This window comes from Syngnathoides biaculeatus, chromosome 4, assembly GCF_019802595.1.
Source record: "Syngnathoides biaculeatus isolate LvHL_M chromosome 4, ASM1980259v1, whole genome shotgun sequence".
Lineage (NCBI taxonomy): Eukaryota > Metazoa > Chordata > Actinopteri > Syngnathiformes > Syngnathidae > Syngnathoides > Syngnathoides biaculeatus.
In genome coordinates this window covers 12,096,967-12,113,274 of record NC_084643.1, presented here as the reverse complement: position 1 = coordinate 12,113,274, position 16,308 = coordinate 12,096,967, and the positions used below count along the sequence as shown (strand labels likewise).

The following is a 16,308-nucleotide window of genomic DNA, read 5'->3' as shown; positions in this document are numbered from 1 at the left end:
TGCAGTTGTGAGCGCGATGTCGTCCGCCTGCACGTGCCTTGCGATTGGCAGGCGACCAGTAGAGGGCGCACCCAGGCCTCCTGCCCGATGACGGCCGGGATAGGCTCGGGCAACTCCCGCGACCCCCTGGTGAGGATGAGCGGCTCGGAAAAGGGCCGTACGCGTGTATTTCTTTTGCGGATTTTCTCCCGCCGCAGCTTCCAGTCGACGATCGATCGCCGGCCACCCGAGCTCCTTCCCGATTGGTCGAGCGGCTCTCCGGCGCAACGAGGCGCCCACTGCGCATGCTCGTCCGCAAGCGCGCACGCACCCCTCGCCGATAACAAAGGCCGGGCGCGTGAACGCGGGCGTACGGACAGACGCACGCACGGCGGACGAAGAGCCGCAAGCGCGCTCGGCGGCGGCGGTGCGGAGAAAAGGAGGCGGCATGAACGTCAACTGGGGCTCCGAACTGTGGGTACGTACCGCGGAGCGTACCTGCGCGCCGCAGTCTGTGTCGAAGCGCCGCGGTCACGTGACGGACGTGGGCCGAAGAACCGTCGGTCTCGGGCACGCCTGAACCTGTGACGTCACTCATTCACTTTTACCAAACACAAAAGCGGGTTTGCGTGCTCGCGCAGCCCTGAATAATGGTCCAGGTCCAGGTCTACGTAATTGTCCGAGACTACATCGTAGTCCGGGTCTGCATACTAGTCAAAGTCTGAGCTCAGATGCAGGTTCAGGTGTGGTCTTTCAAGCCTAAATGCAAATGAAACTCAATGCCCAAGTCGGCGTCTGGTCTTCGCTGCAGCACAAATCTACGAGTGCTCATCCGTCGCCCGAGTGTTTGAGGTGGTATACTGTCTGGTTTCAAGTCCAGGTCCAGCGTTTGGTGCAGGCCTTGTATCAGGTACACTTCTGGTCCATGTCTTTTTTTTTTTTTTTTTTTTTTTAGTGACTGAAGTTGACTAGTCCAAATGTAGTAGTCCACACATCTGTGCCACATAATCAGGGGTGGACACAAGTATTTCATTTGATTGTATTTTTTCGCGCCCACGTTTGCCGCCACGCCGCACGGGAGAGCGCCGACTTGATTCAAGAAACCAAGAATTTTTTTGTTTTGTTTTGTTTGGTCTTAAAATAACAGTTTGTTCTTTTATTTTATACATAATAAGAATAATCGTGAAAAAGAAAAAGCATATTTGCAGTGAATAGTAATGACAAGAACCACCGATGGAACGGTAACGAGCGGCCATGTTTGTCTGTCGCAGGATCAGTTCGACAATCTGGAGAAACACACCGGCTGGGGCATCGACTTCCTGGAGAAATACACAAAGTTCGTCAAAGAACGAGCGGACATCGAACTCAACTACGCGAAACAGATCAGGTGAGCGGGAGCGTCCCGTCGCCCACGCCCGACGGCGTGACGGCGCTCTAAATGTTTGTGTCTGCGCGTGCGCAGAAACCTGTCGAAGAAATACCTTCCCAAGAGGAGCAGAGAAGAGGACAACAGGTGAGCGGACTCTTCTTCAATGGCGTTCCGTCTCGAGCGCACCCTCTGCAATTTTGATTTGATTTGTTCCGTCCGAGGTCAATTCAATGGTGATGTGATGAGACGAGACGAGACCAGTCGTAAGCAGCTGGCAAGTCTTACTTACCGTTCGGGGTCGCGTCTTAGACGGACGCCGGATGCCCTTCCTGACAGCATCCGGTCTTCCCGGGCGGTCCCCCGTCCAAGTACCGATCGGGCGTTCTCGGGGCCGTAAGCTCGAGTCTTACTACAGCTCCTCGGTGGAATTTTGCCGCTCTGGAGGGAAGTGACAGCTTTTGACTTCACAAGCCAAAGGAAGCTTTTGGAGCGGCCAAGTCATCAAAGTCCAGACTTGAACCCTCCAAAGGCCTTTGGAGGTTTGTGCCGGGAAAAACCTCCGTTGTCGCCGGATTCAAAGAATCGCCGAGGACTCTTTGGCAGCGGTAGAAAAGGCAGGAACCGTTTGACTTTTTTTGCCGCCGAGGACGGGGGAAGACCCCACCGCCGAGTCTCTGGGTGGGTTCTGGGGGCCGGTTAACTTTGAACCAGAAACGAAATCATCATTTCAAAATTGCATTTCGAGTTCCTTTCCTAACCTCGACGGTGCAGCAATGTGTCGGTGTCGGTTTTGAGGGTTCGTCGTCGGAACCGATTCCAGCCGCGTGGCTCAACCGCCCCGGTGTCGTCTTCAGGTACACGTGGTGCGTGGCCTTCGGCGCCACCCTTCAGCAGCTCGGCGAGTTGGCGGCGCAGAGGGAGCTCGTCGCCGAGAGCCTCAACTCGCACGTCGCCGCCGACCTCAGCAGGTTCACGCACGACCTCAAGGCTGAGAGGAAGGCGGTCAGGTTACGGGCACGCACGCACGCGGGCGGGCAGGCACGCGGGCACGTCTGCGTAAAACTCACAAGATGCTACTTTTTCCATTTTTTTTTCAGCATTTCCAAGATGGCCGCCGTGCCCAGCAGCACATTGAAAATTCCTGGAAGCAACTGGAGTCTGTGAGTTGACTTGACTCCGCCTACATCCGGGGCCACCCCGCGCGGACGTCACCGTTGACTATTTTTACGTTTTCGGTAGCATCGACGTCAGTGATTTTTCCTAGCCGCTTATCCTCAAAAGGGTCGCGGGAGTGCCGAAGCCTAACCCAGCAAACTTGGGGCGAAAGGCGGACCGCGCCCCGAAGAACGACACGGTCACTGAGCGGAATCGATCCCGCGGTGCGTGCGTGACGTTTTTGAACGAGGTTCCAAAATTGCCGGATTTGAAAGCATGTTTCATGTTTGGAAATATGCCCACTTTGCGTTCCAACATGGTCCCATTTTTTTCACAATTTCCATCATCTTTTAACAACGGCAGCCATGTTTACAACAATTTCCACATCTTTCTATCACTCTCACGTTAAAAATAAAGCAATCAATCAAACGTCCTTGGGGGGGGGGGCTCACATTTTCAATAACTGCAAATGTGGAGTGTTTTTTTTTTTTTTTTTTTTAAACCAACATTCCATGTTTTGTACGTCTCAATCCTGCAGGCAAAACGACGTTTCGAGCGCGACAGTAAGGAGGCGGAACGAGCGCAGCACTCGTGCGACAGGATGGACAACGCGGACAACAACGCGGACGGCGAGAAGGTCGGCAAAAACGTCGCTTCCGGTTGCTCGACATTCTTTGTTGTCACGGGTCAAAAGTGAAGCCTTCAACGGGCAAAAAAACGGAAAAAAATCACGCAAAGAGAAGGTGGGAAGACAAGCATGTTAGCGGCTGCCTAGACGCGGTCAAGGCTCGCTTCCTCCTTCCTCCTTGTCATCATCGGCTTTCTGCCTGATGCGGGAGCTTTTTCGTCCTCACCCGAGAGCAAAATTTGGAGGAAATACAAATGAACCTTTTGATGCAAAGTGCGCGCCAATCGCTTTTGGGGGAATCGTACCTTTCCTGGTTTATTAGCATGACCGTGTTCTCTGTTGACAAAGTAATGTGATCTTTTTGTGTGTGTGTGTGTGTTTTTGTACACATCAGCGCTGCTCCTTTAAGGTAAGATGTTATGTCATTTTTTTGAAATTCTGACTTCTTTTGGGAGGGTCGGTCCTCGATGGCGGTCTGACCCGAACTGAAATACAGCACGCTGTGGGCGGTGTCTTTTTTTTTTTTTTTCCAGGCTCGTCAGGGGGCGCAACAAAAACAACAAACGGCCCAGGAGTCCAAGAAGGAATATTTGAGCACTTTGAAGCAGTTTAACCAGGACCAGCACCAGCACTACCACACGATGGTTCCCGTTATATACCAGGTAAAGCACCCGTTTGTTCATCCGGACCCGCACTGCACCGCAGCACATCGCGCAGTCGGAACCGCTACTGAGCGACCGGCGTCCGGGGGGGCGTTTCAAGCGCATCCAGGAAATGGAGGAGCGTCGCATCGAGTGCGTGAGTTCGGCCATGCGCTTGTCGGCCGAGGCGGAGAAAAAATCCCTCCCTGTCGTCAGCCGCTGTTTGGACGCCATGGTGGACGCCGCGGAGAGCATCCAGGCCCAGATGGTGAGCGCCCCGATTCATTCGCGCCACGTCGCCGTTGACGATTTTGCGGGTGGCTTCAGGACACGCGCTCGGTGGCGCGCGCGTACAAGTCTGGCTTCGAGCCGCCGGGCGACGTGGACCCGGAGGACTTTGGTGCCTCCATGAGGCGGAGCATCTCAGAGTCCAGCTACCTGGACGAGCGCGCGGAGGGGCGGCGGCAGAGCAGGAAGCTGTGGCCTTTCCTCCGCAAAAATAAAGTATGTCCACGCGCAAGTCACCTTCTGACCGGGCTGGTGATCTCCGACCTCTCCGCCCACGCAGCTGCTGAATCTCCTGCCGTCGCCTCGGCAGCCGCCGCCGCCGCCGCCCGCCTCGCCTTCGCCGGGCCACGCGGCCGCCGGCCCCCCGTCCCCGCCCTCGAGCGCCAGGGAACCGATCGCCCAGCGTCTTAACGACCTGATGACGTCCGGCTCCCGAACCAGGAAGCAGTGCCTGCGCAGCCTCAAGAGAGGAGTACCGTTCCAAAATTACACATTAATACTACTTAAATACATATTTGCGGCATTTCAATTAGAGGCGGTGCGTACATTTTTTGGGAGGAGCCGTATTTGTTTGAGATTTTTCATATTTTGCGCCGATTGGCCGGCGACCATTTCAGGGAGTCGCCGGCTGGGATAGGGTCCGGCTCGCTGGCGAACCCTAGTGAGGATAAGCGCTACAGATAACGGATGAATGTTTTGTTTAATTTTTAAGATTTTCCAATCAAATTTAAAAGGTTTTTGAAAGGGAAAAAGGTCAAGATCAATTCTTTTCTAGAAGTCATTATTTTTGCAAGAGAAATTTTTTTATTTTTCCACAAGGAAAAGTGCATTTTTTGGGGGGGGGGTGAATACGTTTTAAGTTATTGAAAAAAATCTAAGCGAAGGGGTTGTTTTCCTTTTGGACAGTTGTATTATTTTTTTGAGTCTTGTTTATTGAGGGGGGGGGGAAAATCTCTTTTTGAGGGGTGGGGGGAATTTGGACTTTTCATGAATGAAATGTTTCCTATCTTGCAGAGAATGAAAATAGGGTTTTGTACTTGTTTCCACACGATGGCATTTGCATATATAAACCATACAGTAAACATGTCACGTTGAAGATCCACACATAGGGGGGGGGGGGGGGGGGGAAGCCAAGTGTGCCGTTTCCATGTCATTCCTGAGCTCCAAATGTCTTTCTTTCAACGCTTCTCCGACCGGTAGCTGTCCCTCAAACTGGTGAGTAGGACGGCCGCGGTAGGTGGCGCTCTTTGACGTCGTCAAGGTGTGCCGTCGTTGCCGTCTTTTCAGGGCTCCGCCCCTCCGGACTGCAGCCATCTTCCTGCCGAGCAAAGGCGGAAAAAACTGCAAACCAGAATTCACCACATCGGACAAGAAATCCTGCGAGAGCGAGAGCAAAGGTGACGACGCTCCTTAGCTTGGAATGATGTTGGCGTCGGCCACGACGGTGGTTCCCGTGCCGCGTGATAGCTTAGCATTAGCCAGAAGGTCAAGAAAAAGAGGCGCGTTGTGCCAAAGCGTTTTAGCTTAGCCTTAGCCTGTCGTTCTTCCAGAGAGGCGCTGGTGAAGATGAAGGCGGTGTACCAACAGAACCCGACCTTGGGAGACGGCGCCACCCTGGAGCCGCGGTTGGACGAAGTCAGACGGAGCTTGCACAGACTGGAGGAGGAGCTTAGGAACAACCAGGTGGACGCACTAACTTCACAGCTGTCCGTCGTCGTGTGTGTGATCGGGGGGGGGAGGCGGGGCAATTCACGGTCGATTGGTCCTCGCGAGGGGAGGGGCCAGCTGCCTCAGCTGATGCGTGACCTCGTTAAGCTCCGCCTTGACCTTGGCGATCTCCAAGCGCTGCTCGTTGATGATCTTGATGAGGTCGCCGCGGCAGCGGTCCAGCTTCTGGAGCCTCTTTTGGGTCTCGGCGTCTTTCTGCTCAAGCTGGCGCCGCAGACTCTGGATGGTCTTCTCAAAATGGTCCGACTGTAACTTGTTGGACTCCAGGAACTTTGCGATCTTTTCCTCGATGGCGTCCACGCAGACGTCCTGGTCCCCCGTGATGTACTTCCTCTTGAGGCTGGTGATGGCCTTGGTGAAGGTCTTGGGCCTGTTGATGAGCGAGATGGACGTCTCCAGGTCCTCTCTGAACCTGCGGATGTACGTGTCCTTGGTGAGCAGCACGCACTCCAGACTCTTGACGCTGGCCTGGTGGGCCTTGACGCGGCCCTCGTGGAACTTGATCTTCTCGGCCAGGTCGTTGGCCTGCATCTTGGCCAGGGCCAGGTCCTTCTTGGTGACCTTGTGGGCAGCCTGCTCCGCGGTGTACTCGGCCCTCAGAGCCTCCATGTCGGTGTCCATGTGTCGGAGAGATTCCCTCAGGGTGGCGGCGCCGCGCTCCTCGCGCTGAAGTTGCGCATTGATGATCTCTTTGTGCGTCTGCAGGTCGCAGATGTCGGCGTTCTTGGCCTTGAGTTCTTTGCTCTTTTGTTCGTCAGACTTCTTGAGCGCTTCCTTCTTCTCCATCAGGTCGTCGGTGGTGTTGGTGAGAGCCGTCACCTTGTTGGAGAGTGCGTTCTTCTGCATCTGGATCAGTCTCATCTCCACACCGTGGTCGTACTGCAGTTTGTCGCGAATGCTCTTCTGAGCCTCCAGCTCCTCCTGCCGCTCGCTCAGCGCCGCCTGCACTTTGCGTTTGTCCTCGGCCAGCTCCTCGGCCTGTTTGCTCATTTTGTCCATTTGCGCTTGAAGACCGGCCGCCTGCTTGGCGAAGGCCTCGTCCTTCTCGCGCATCTTCTCCTTCCAGTCATCTTCGACCTTCTGCAGTTGCTCGCCGTGCCTCTGGGCCTGGGCTTCCAGCTTTTTCTCCCAGGCGACGAGCGCCGCCTCCAGCTCGCTGATCTTCTCCTGGAGCTCAACCTGGACCGCTTTCAGGTCTTTGGCCTCTGATTCCGTCAGGCACTTTCTCTGCTCCAAGGAGAAGATCTGGGCTTTGTGGACCCTCACCTGGGTCATCAGCTCCTCCTCATCCTTGCTGGCCGCGTCCAGTTTGTCCTGCAGGGCCCGGTTCTGAGACTCGAGCGCCTCCACCTTGACGTCGTGGCTCAGTCGATCGCTTTGCCAAAGTTTTTTGAACTCGTCTTGCTTCTGGACCAATCTCCTGATCTTCCAGTTCACCTCTTTTCTCGAGTCTGAGCTTTGGTTCGGGTTAGACATGACTGCGTCTGTCGGGTCCGGGTTCACCGGTAGTCAAACGTTGTGAGAATTTGCCGAGCCGGCGGTCAAACGTTTTGAAGTTTTGCGAGTTGGCGAGTTTTGTCGTCGCCATTCACCAACGGTCGAACGTTGGGAAGATTTCGCGTAGCGATCAACTGGTCAAATTTTGTGGAGAATCGCTCGGCGGATGTTCCGCAGTAGATGATATTTGTTGAGACAAAACGTTGTGGAAAATCAGTCCTCGCCGCCGGCCAAACTGTCGGACACTCCGTAATTGCTCAAGAGTTGGGAGGATTTGCTTAGCCCGTGTCGGTCCACGACGACCCGCGAGGTCCCGACTTTGATGACGCGACCGGTCTGTGACGACGTCACTGATATGATGACTGTGGTGATGTAATCGCGCGTTGAAGCGCAAAAAGCTCGCGTGTCTGTGATGTCGCTCGAGTGATGACGTCATTGCTTCTTCTTCTTCTTCTTCTTCTTCTTCTTCTTCTTCCCTCCCCTCTTTTCGGGTGTTTCAGGCGTGGCTGATGGAGGCCGAACAGGGCACTGAGGGATCTATTCCGGGAACCCTGAAACAGATCAATGCCACAAGTCCAGACAGCAGAGAAAGGTGAAGAACAGTTTTGCCAAGCTCCTCGCCCTCCTCATTTTTTCATATCATTCATATCTCCTTCTCATTCTTCTTCCCGTTGTGGAAATGTTTTGTTCTGAAAAGAGATGACCTGAAACAAATCCTTTAAGATTTATCCTCAGGGCATTGAATGCAACACAAGAGGAGTATTCCGGTTGCCTTAGAAGTCATCGTGGCTTTACACGATCGGGATATTCAGGGCAGGTCACCAATCAGCGAGTTTAAAAAATAATAATAATAATAAGAAGAAGAAATCGCCAATGCCATCACGAGATGGAGCAATGACTGTTCAAGGACTTGTTCCTTTACTTATGTACTGTGTATCCTTTCTTTCGCATATGGCAGTAGTTTGCATACACAGTGCAAAAACTCTTCATTTTTTTTGTCGCAGTCTGAAGTCAAATCCAAAGAAACATCTCCTGTTTCAGCTCAGTCAGGATCATCAAAATCAGAATCAGCTTGATTGGCCCGGTGTGGAAAGAACACACAAGGGAGTTCGCTCCGGTGGTCGGTGCCGGCCTGCTACGACGTTCAGAACAGAAAACAAACAAACAGTTACACGGTCACAGTTAAGAGTGTGTCAAAGCCCCACCCCCCACCCCCCCAACGTGATGTTAAGTTACCCATTGGCACTTCCCGTTAAAGTCCCGAGCGGTGCGATACCCTACGGGATATATTGCAGGGAGCCCTCGGCCGACGACTGACATCCGTTCTGCATTAGCGACTTAACTTGAAAGTCACATTTCACCATTAAAGTCCCAATTTACGATGACCGCTGGGATTGGCTTCAGCGTTCCCGTGACCCTCGTGAGGATAAGCGGCTCTGAAAATGGATGGATTCACTTGGCATTCTGTTCATTTTCTGCCTTTTCTCCTGCTTCTCCGCATATTTCCTTCTGTTCTTGTTCTCCTCCGCACCGTCGTGACGTTTCTTTCGCCCGTCGTCGTCCCAGTCCCGACGGCAGCTACACGGAAGATCAGAGCGCCGAAGTTCGCTTCTCCAAGTCTCGAAGCTCCGATTTCGACGACGACTTCGACGACGACGAGCCGCTGGCCAGCATCGGAACCTGCAAGTCGCTCTACCCGTTCCGAGGTAACGCCTTTGAGGACTTGGAGTCAATTTTTATTTGATCCCAAAAGACGTTCGAAGGGCTTAGCGAACCCCCCGCCAATAAAGTCCAAAGCCAATTTCGGGGAAAAAAGAAACGTTGAGAAGGGAGCAGAAGTGGCGGTGGGATGAAGGTGAAAACGGCGGCGGCGGCGACGATGATGAAGGTCACTTCGCCGCAGGTCAGAACGAGGGCACCCTGTCCATGTGCGAAGGAGAACTTCTCAGCTTAGTGGAGGAGGACAAAGGCGACGGCTGGACGAGAGTGCGAAGGAACGCAGAAGAAGAAGGATACGTGCCCACCTCCTACATTCAGGTCTTCGTGGAGGCCAAAGGTCAACGACGACGACAACTTCCTCGCGGCTCTGGCGTGTTGCTCATTTGTGTGCGCGTTGCAGGTTTCGTGCAGACGAGTCGGCTGGTGTGAGGCGCTCGAAGACGGCAGATGGCGGCGCCGTCGCGTCCCGCGCCTTTGAGCCGGGTTGCCGTGACAACTGTTGCCGGGGGAACGCGGCGAAGCCCGCCGTCCGACTTATTTGGAGGCCCGTCGTCGGCAGGCGTGCGCAAACCCCCGGTCGTTTTTTTTCCTCTTTGGCTGCACGATGCGCTGAGCTGAGGGGAAAAAAGATTTTATTATTTTGAAACTGCATTTAGGATGATGGACCGCGGAAGTCTTTTCAGTAGGGTCAGAATTTCAGGAACAGTCGACAGAGCCATGTGACTTGTGTGTAAATATTCCTCCCGCGCGTCCATCTTGAATCCCGCCCCAACCTCGCCCCGAGTGTCGTCGTCGTCTTGGATGTGAACGTCTTTTGTTTTTGACTTTCCCATCAGCAGCTTCCTGTATGTTTCCCGTTTCCAAGTAAAACAAGTCTAGACTGAGATTTCACGTGTCGTTTTATTTCGAAGCTCGGGCCCCCGGAGGCCGAGCGGGGAAACGCGACGTACGGCCGTCAGGTGGTCCGATCCGGTTGGCCTTCGGCGGTGATGCCTCGGAGATGTGGGCGGGGCCCTCAAGGTGCGTCTGTTCTGGAACTACTTCCTCTATTTTGGGTTCCAACTTTTGTATTGGTCGGTTTTCGTCGCACGATGGAGCTTCTTGCGGCTGTTGCTCGCTCCACCTCTTTTTGGTCCCATTTTGGGGGGGTTCGTTTTCTGTCCTCTCACGTCGGCTTTTTGGCTCCGTGTCCCATTTTTATGTTCGTCGTTTGAATCAAATGTGCAGAAGAGGGATCTGGTCATTGCTTTGCAAGTCTGGAGTCGCTGACCCCAAGTCCGATTTGATTGACTTTAACAACAAAAATAGTTTGATATATGATATTTTATTATATAACATATTTATATTTAATATTTCAAAAAAAAACATTTACTAAGTGCATTGAACCTTTTATAAGCAAAGGTTTTTGCACCTGCAAGGTCAGTTGTCAAAGTGTGTGTGTGTGTTGGGGTAGTTTATTGGCACCCCCACACCCAGCCCCAAAAGTGTTTTCAGTCAACAGCCAGCATCTGTGCCGGTATGGGGATGTGTTAGTGGCAATGGCGTGGGTACCTGACGCGCTTGTGAAGGTGTCATTGGTATGCAAAGGTCCGTACAGATTTTGGAGAAACGTAACGGTGCCATCCAAGCAACAGCGTTTTCATGGACGTCCCTGTCCTTTGCAGCGTGACGATGCCGAACCACATTCTGCTTTTGCTCGCTAGTAAAAGAGTGAAGGCACTAGACTGGCCTGCCCCCGGTCCAGACCTGTCTCCCATTAAAAACGTGCGGACGACGGAGACCCCGGACTGTCGAAGAAAGAATTCCAAATCCTACAAAGCTTCACCAAGTCATGTCCTCAGTTCCCAAGAGTTTTTTTGAACCCTGGAACGTGTTGGAGGCACCAAATGTAAAGCTAAAGCTGATTTGATAAAAGCAAAAAATAGCTTGTCTTCATTGAAATATAACTTGAATGAGTTGCACATTTTTTTTTCATTGTTTTGACACCATATCCCAACTTCATTGGAATGAAGTCATATCCTGAATATTTTTACCAATTTCACTGAATGACTTCACGATAGGCAGAAGGGTATGTCCTCAAATTGCACGTTTGTGTTACGTGGAGTCATGTTGACTAACTAAAAGGGAAAGATTTTGTCTCCACGGGGGTCGCCGTTGTCGAGCCACGTCAGGCTAAAGGGCTCGAGGTGGACGTCGTTGGGCCCTCGAAGGAGCGAGTCGCCCGTGAAGGAACGCCGACTCGACTCCCACCCGGGTACGCTGCTGGTGTCGCGTGCGTTCGCAATTACACGTCACAGATATTCCGACTGTCCAACTTTGACCTACCGTCTCGAGCGGCGTTCCGGCCAACTCTTTCCTGAACGGAGCTCAGAAAACTCCCCCGACTTGCCACTTTCCTGGAGTGCAGCGTCACGTGACCGACTCAATTCTAATGCTAATGTTTTGCGGCACAGCGCACGGTAACCAGCCCACCGCGACACGGCATCACGTCGCCGCATCCTCTCTCGTGGAAGTGTCGCATATCGCCTGGTTGCCATGGAGACAGTCTCCTCGTTCCTCGGACGCTCGCGTCAGTGCTGCGGTCTGCGCACGCGCACGGCACCCGTGGAGGCTTTGGCTCCTCCCCCGCACGCACGCACGCACGCACGCACGCACAGGATGTGATGATCGTGGGCTGCTCGCGCTGCAAGAAGAAGAAGAAAGGAAGGATGGAGTCGGAAGAGAATGGACTCCAGTCGTTTCTCCTCATCCTCCTGCTCGCTGCCTCCTGCACGACGGTACGCTACATCCTGTCCTCCTTGGCTTTCGCTTTTCTTCACTTCTTTGTGTTTGTGCGTCAAAGTAGAACATTCCGCCCTCCATTTTGTACACGCTTGTGACTTGAGCTACGAGCACATCAACGTGTGTGTTTCTCAACCTTTGAGTTTCACGTGACCATTTTTGGGGTCTTGAGATGAGCAAAATTTGGGACTCGACTGCTTTTGCTAGATGGCAGAAGCGCACGTAACATCTGGTCCCCATCAGTTCACATTGATTTCATCGCACAGGAAGCTCAATATAGAGGAAGTCCACTCGCGGTTCAGGTTGCTCGCCGAGCAAACGGAAAAAGGGTCTTTTCAAACACAATCCGGCGCACTCGAGTGCAATTAGACTTTTTGAAATTCAAGATAGGAGGATGGTCACAAAACAAATGAAAATCATATCACAAGGTCACAGCACACAGCCAGAGAAGTCTACCTCGTGGTCCCACCCCCATCTCCACGATCGGGACTGAGTGGAAAAACATCCTGCCCCGACACTAGCTGGAACCGCGAGCACAGGGACAAGACGAGAAAATCATCAAACGGGAAAAGCGCTAATCACAATAATAATAATAATGATGATAACTAGACCTGCGAGCGGGTACAATTGGGGACCTCGCACTCGGGCCTCGTCGGAGACCTGGCAAAAGCATCAAAATGCGGGTCCTTCGATAAGGGAGGCGTTGAAGTGCCATGTTGGGGTCGCAAATGTGATTCAACTTGTAGGTGAAGAGAATTTGCCCATGTTTGGAAGTAACCCTTTGAACTGCTGAATTGTTTGAAAGAAGAAAGACGGATTGATCAAGAAGAGCCAGGGATCGACGTTGGGAACTCAAAGTAATTTACCGTCGACTACCGACGGCGCTCGTTTCCCTTTGTCTCGGCTATAAAGTTTTCCGCCTCTCAGGGAGCGGATGGTTCGTTCCGTCCCGAACTTTGGATTTCACCAACGCTTTCAACTGAAGGCGTTCAAACTTTGGGACGACGAGACCAGGTCGATTTCCTGAACCCGGGGCCTCCTAACCAGCGGACTCGGTGAAAAGTAATCTTGTCAAGCTTAAGCGCAGACGTCATAAACATTTGAAGAAGAATTTGGGCTACATGAATTCAATTTTGAGCTTCGTAACGATGGCGACGCGAGGCGAGCGAGCGCAAAGTAGTCAGCGGCGCATTTTCATCGATTGCGTTATTGTGACTGGAAGTGCGTTTTTGCGGTGAGTAGCCGAGCCTTGAACAACTAAATAATAGGCCAAGCAACAGCTTTACATAGAGACATCAAATAAATGAAATAATTCACGTCCACGCAGGACGTCACTTGTGAAATAGTTACGCAACTTCAAAGTATCATTTTTAGCACGAGATACGATTTTTGTCCCCCAAATGGATCCATGGCAATCGTGGACATTTGCAGCGAAATTGGCATGCGTTTCTTCTTCAGCCAATGTCATTTTAGACATACAAGGCACACATCCACAGCACAAACGTGTTTGTCTGACGTCCGTCGCCGGGAGACTTTGTGCGTTTTTTTTTCCAGGAGTGTGAAGCTTTCTCTCGCACAGGTGGGTCCGGCGGCCCCCCAGAGAGGGGCGGGTCAGGAGCGGGACAGCTGGCAGGTATTCAGCTCGGCCCAGGACTCGGGGGGCGGTTGCGTGTGCACCGTCGTGACCCCCCACGACTCCGTCTGCTCCCGAGACGCCCGCAGCAAGCAAGTGCAACACCTGCTGGACAAGGTGGGAAATACACGCTCACACGTGCACTGTTAGCCTGGTTAGCATGACGCTCACGTGGCAGGTGCACAACATGAGCCGCTCCATAGAGGATTTGGACCGGCGCACCCGCCAGGACATCGGCATGGTGGAGAAGATGGAGGCGGAGCTCAGAGGTCTGGAGAAGAAGTTCAAAGCGGTGGAGGCGGGACATGAGAGTAACAAGGCCAGGCACTACCAGGTACCTCTACCGGGTACTTCTGCGTAGCCTGTGCTTGACCTGCCACGGACACGGCCAAAACAAGCAGCAGTGCTCATGTCTCGTGATTGACCCGTTTTAGTCACGTGCTCCAATTCTGTATCGATTTTGCAGCAGAATTAAACGTATCATCTGATCATTTAGGTCCCTTCGGTCAAGCGCGGTCGCCATTGTTGTTGCGTTAAGGAAAGGAAAGGAAAGGAAAGGAAAGGAAAAGAAAAAGGGCGACCCAAAAGCGCCGAGGAAAAACTCCACGGCGCGGCGTCCGAGCCAATAGCGGCCGTCGGGCCACCTCTGACTCGGAGAAGAACTGCAGCACACTTACAAAACTGCGCACACGGGTTGCACTCTCGTGCTCGTACGAAGGCAAAATCAGCAGTGGCGCGCGAGAGGAAAGACATCTTTCAGGATGTTACAGGAGCTTACATAACTGTTAGCATTATGTTAGACTCCTGCCTGAAGACAGCCTGCGGTGCTCCCGCGTGCGTCCCTCGTGAGGCGAAGCAGATGGGATAGTAGGCTCCATTACCTTAGCATCCATGTACACTGCTGTCGTGTGCTTTGGCTTTTCTGAAAACAATCGGTGTGCCGGTTCAGGCCATGAAAGCCAAAATGGAGGAGCTGCGTCCGCTCATCCCGCTGTTGGAGGCGTACAAGGCCGACGCCCTTCTCGTCCGGCGATTCAGGGAGGAGGCGGCCAATGTGACGGCCACTCTGGCCGAGCTGCACGACCGAATGGCCCTGGTGGACTATCAAGACCTGCACGCGCGCGTGGCCGGCCTGGAGGAGCGGCTGCACGCCTGCATGCAGCGGCTCGGTGAGCTCATCTGGCGTAACTGACGCCCGCTCACCTCCGAGACGATTCTTCTTCCGGTTTGCCTTTCAGCTTGCGGGAAGCTGACGAGAATTGCTGAGCCCGTCACCGTCAAGACCTCCGGGTCCAGGTTCGGGTCCTGGATGACGGACCCGCTTGCGCCCGCCGGAGACACCAGAGTAAGTCGGGGAAACGGAGCGCTAGCACATAACTAAGGAATGTAGCTTGTCATTGAGTTAGCTTCCGTACTACTTGAATGTGATAGCAGATGGTATGCTAGCTTGTTAGGATGGATTAGCAAATGGTTTTCTGTTGACAAGATGTTAGCACTTGGTAGTTTGCGCACACGACAGTTACGTGTGATAGCAACGCGATGTTAGGTTAGCATTTTAGTTGCGACGGTTCTTAGCATTTTGACAGGCGGGGAGGTCAGAAGGTTAACACTTCAACGCTGTGTGCGTGGTTAGCGGTCCGCCGTACGTGCCTTTTTCAGGTGTGGTACATGGACGGCTACCACAACAACCGCTTCGTGCGAGAGTACGAGTCGCTGTCGGCCTTCATGACGTCGGACAACTTCACGTCGCACCGCCTGCCTCACCCGTGGTCCGGGACGGGTCAGGTGGTTCTGAACGGCTCGCTGTACTTCAACAAGTTCCAGAGTCACACGCTGATCAAGTTCGACCTGAAGTCCTCGCTCATCAGCCGCTCGCGCCAGCTGGACTTCGCGGGCTACAACAACATGTATCACTACTCGTGGGGGGGCCACTCCGACATCGACCTGATGGTAGACGAGGGCGGGCTGTGGGCCGTCTACGCCACCAACCAGAATGCCGGAAACATCGTGCTGAGTCAGGTGGACCCCGACAGTCTTCAGGTGGTGCGCAGCTGGACCACCAACCATCCCAAGCGCAGTGCCGGCGAGGCCTTCATGGTCTGCGGGACGCTGTACGTCACCAACGGTTACTCGGGTGCCACCAAGGTTTACTACGCCTTCTCCACCAATTCGTCCACGTACGAGTACATCGACGTGCCCCTCGCCAACACCTACGGCCACATCTCCATGCTGGACTACAATCCGCGCGACAGGGCGCTCTACGCTTGGAACAACGGGCGACAGCTCCTCTACAACGTCACCCTCTACCACATCATACAATGACGGCGTCGCGTGACGTCGAGACATCGCAAACGACCATCATGACGTGGTCATCACAGTGTTCCTTGCGTTCTATCCCGTCATACAGCGACATCGTTTCCCGTCCTGACGTCGTCACCAGTCATAGCGTACTTTTACGTCGTTTCAACCGTTTTACCATGAAAGTTTCCTTTGGTGGCTTCAATAACTTTGGCTTACGATGCCGTGACGTGGTAACAGATGTCGTTGATCCTTTGGTAGTTTTTGGAAAGCGTAACCACGCGAGGTCACGTGACGTGGCCCCACCATGTTAGGATGCCAGCAAACAGCAATACAACTTTTCTAGTTTTCTATTGTCTCGTCCACGTTAACTTCACGCGCACACATTGTGGAGCTGCTGCAATGTGCGGGAATTTGATCCGTGTAACAATCAAATGTATTGGCTATTCTTTCTATTCCTCCTGTCGATAATAACTGAACGACCGCCATCGCAAATGTGTTAAAATGTCAAATAAAGCTCAGTAACCTTCTTTGTTTGCGTGTGTGTGTTTGTGCTCCTACGATATCGTCATAATATTAAATGGTAGATTTG

The 16,308-nt window shown here is 53.1% G+C and overlaps 3 protein-coding genes across 5 annotated transcripts; 2 read left to right on the top strand and 1 right to left on the bottom strand.

The window, feature by feature from the left end:
- Positions 1–226: 226 nt before the first annotated feature.
- LOC133499743 (formin-binding protein 1-like) lies at positions 227–9,890 on the top strand. 3 transcript variants are annotated; one of them, XM_061818055.1, is made up of 18 exons: positions 227–457; positions 1,251–1,366; positions 1,442–1,492; positions 2,203–2,350; positions 2,446–2,508; positions 3,042–3,140; positions 3,526–3,540; positions 3,665–3,793; positions 3,894–4,040; positions 4,100–4,276; positions 4,341–4,532; positions 5,261–5,275; positions 5,348–5,457; positions 5,611–5,743; positions 7,786–7,877; positions 8,852–8,991; positions 9,189–9,341; positions 9,405–9,890. In XM_061818055.1, exons 1-18 carry the CDS (start codon positions 428–430, stop codon positions 9,431–9,433), a joined length of 1,839 nt encoding a protein of 612 aa, XP_061674039.1. In that variant the 5' UTR covers positions 227–427; the 3' UTR covers positions 9,434–9,890. The 3 variants fall into 3 exon arrangements, with proteins under 3 accessions (XP_061674039.1, XP_061674038.1, XP_061674036.1); XM_061818052.1 differs by lacking the exon at positions 227–457 and adding an exon at positions 486–889; XM_061818054.1 differs by lacking the exons at positions 227–457; positions 5,261–5,275 and adding an exon at positions 485–889.
- On the bottom strand, positions 5,763–7,775 carry LOC133499744 (myosin-2 heavy chain, non muscle-like). Its single transcript, XM_061818056.1, has one exon. It carries the CDS (start codon positions 7,262–7,264, stop codon positions 5,810–5,812), a length of 1,455 nt encoding a protein of 484 aa, XP_061674040.1. The 5' UTR covers positions 7,265–7,775; the 3' UTR covers positions 5,763–5,809.
- A 1,749-nt stretch (positions 9,891–11,639) lies between the features above and the next one.
- Positions 11,640–16,246, top strand: LOC133499866 (noelin-like). Its single transcript, XM_061818269.1, has 6 exons — positions 11,640–11,781; positions 13,365–13,535; positions 13,597–13,752; positions 14,368–14,587; positions 14,657–14,763; positions 15,078–16,246. Exons 1-6 carry the CDS (start codon positions 11,668–11,670, stop codon positions 15,738–15,740), a joined length of 1,431 nt encoding a protein of 476 aa, XP_061674253.1. The 5' UTR covers positions 11,640–11,667; the 3' UTR covers positions 15,741–16,246.
- Positions 16,247–16,308: the final 62 nt, after the last annotated feature.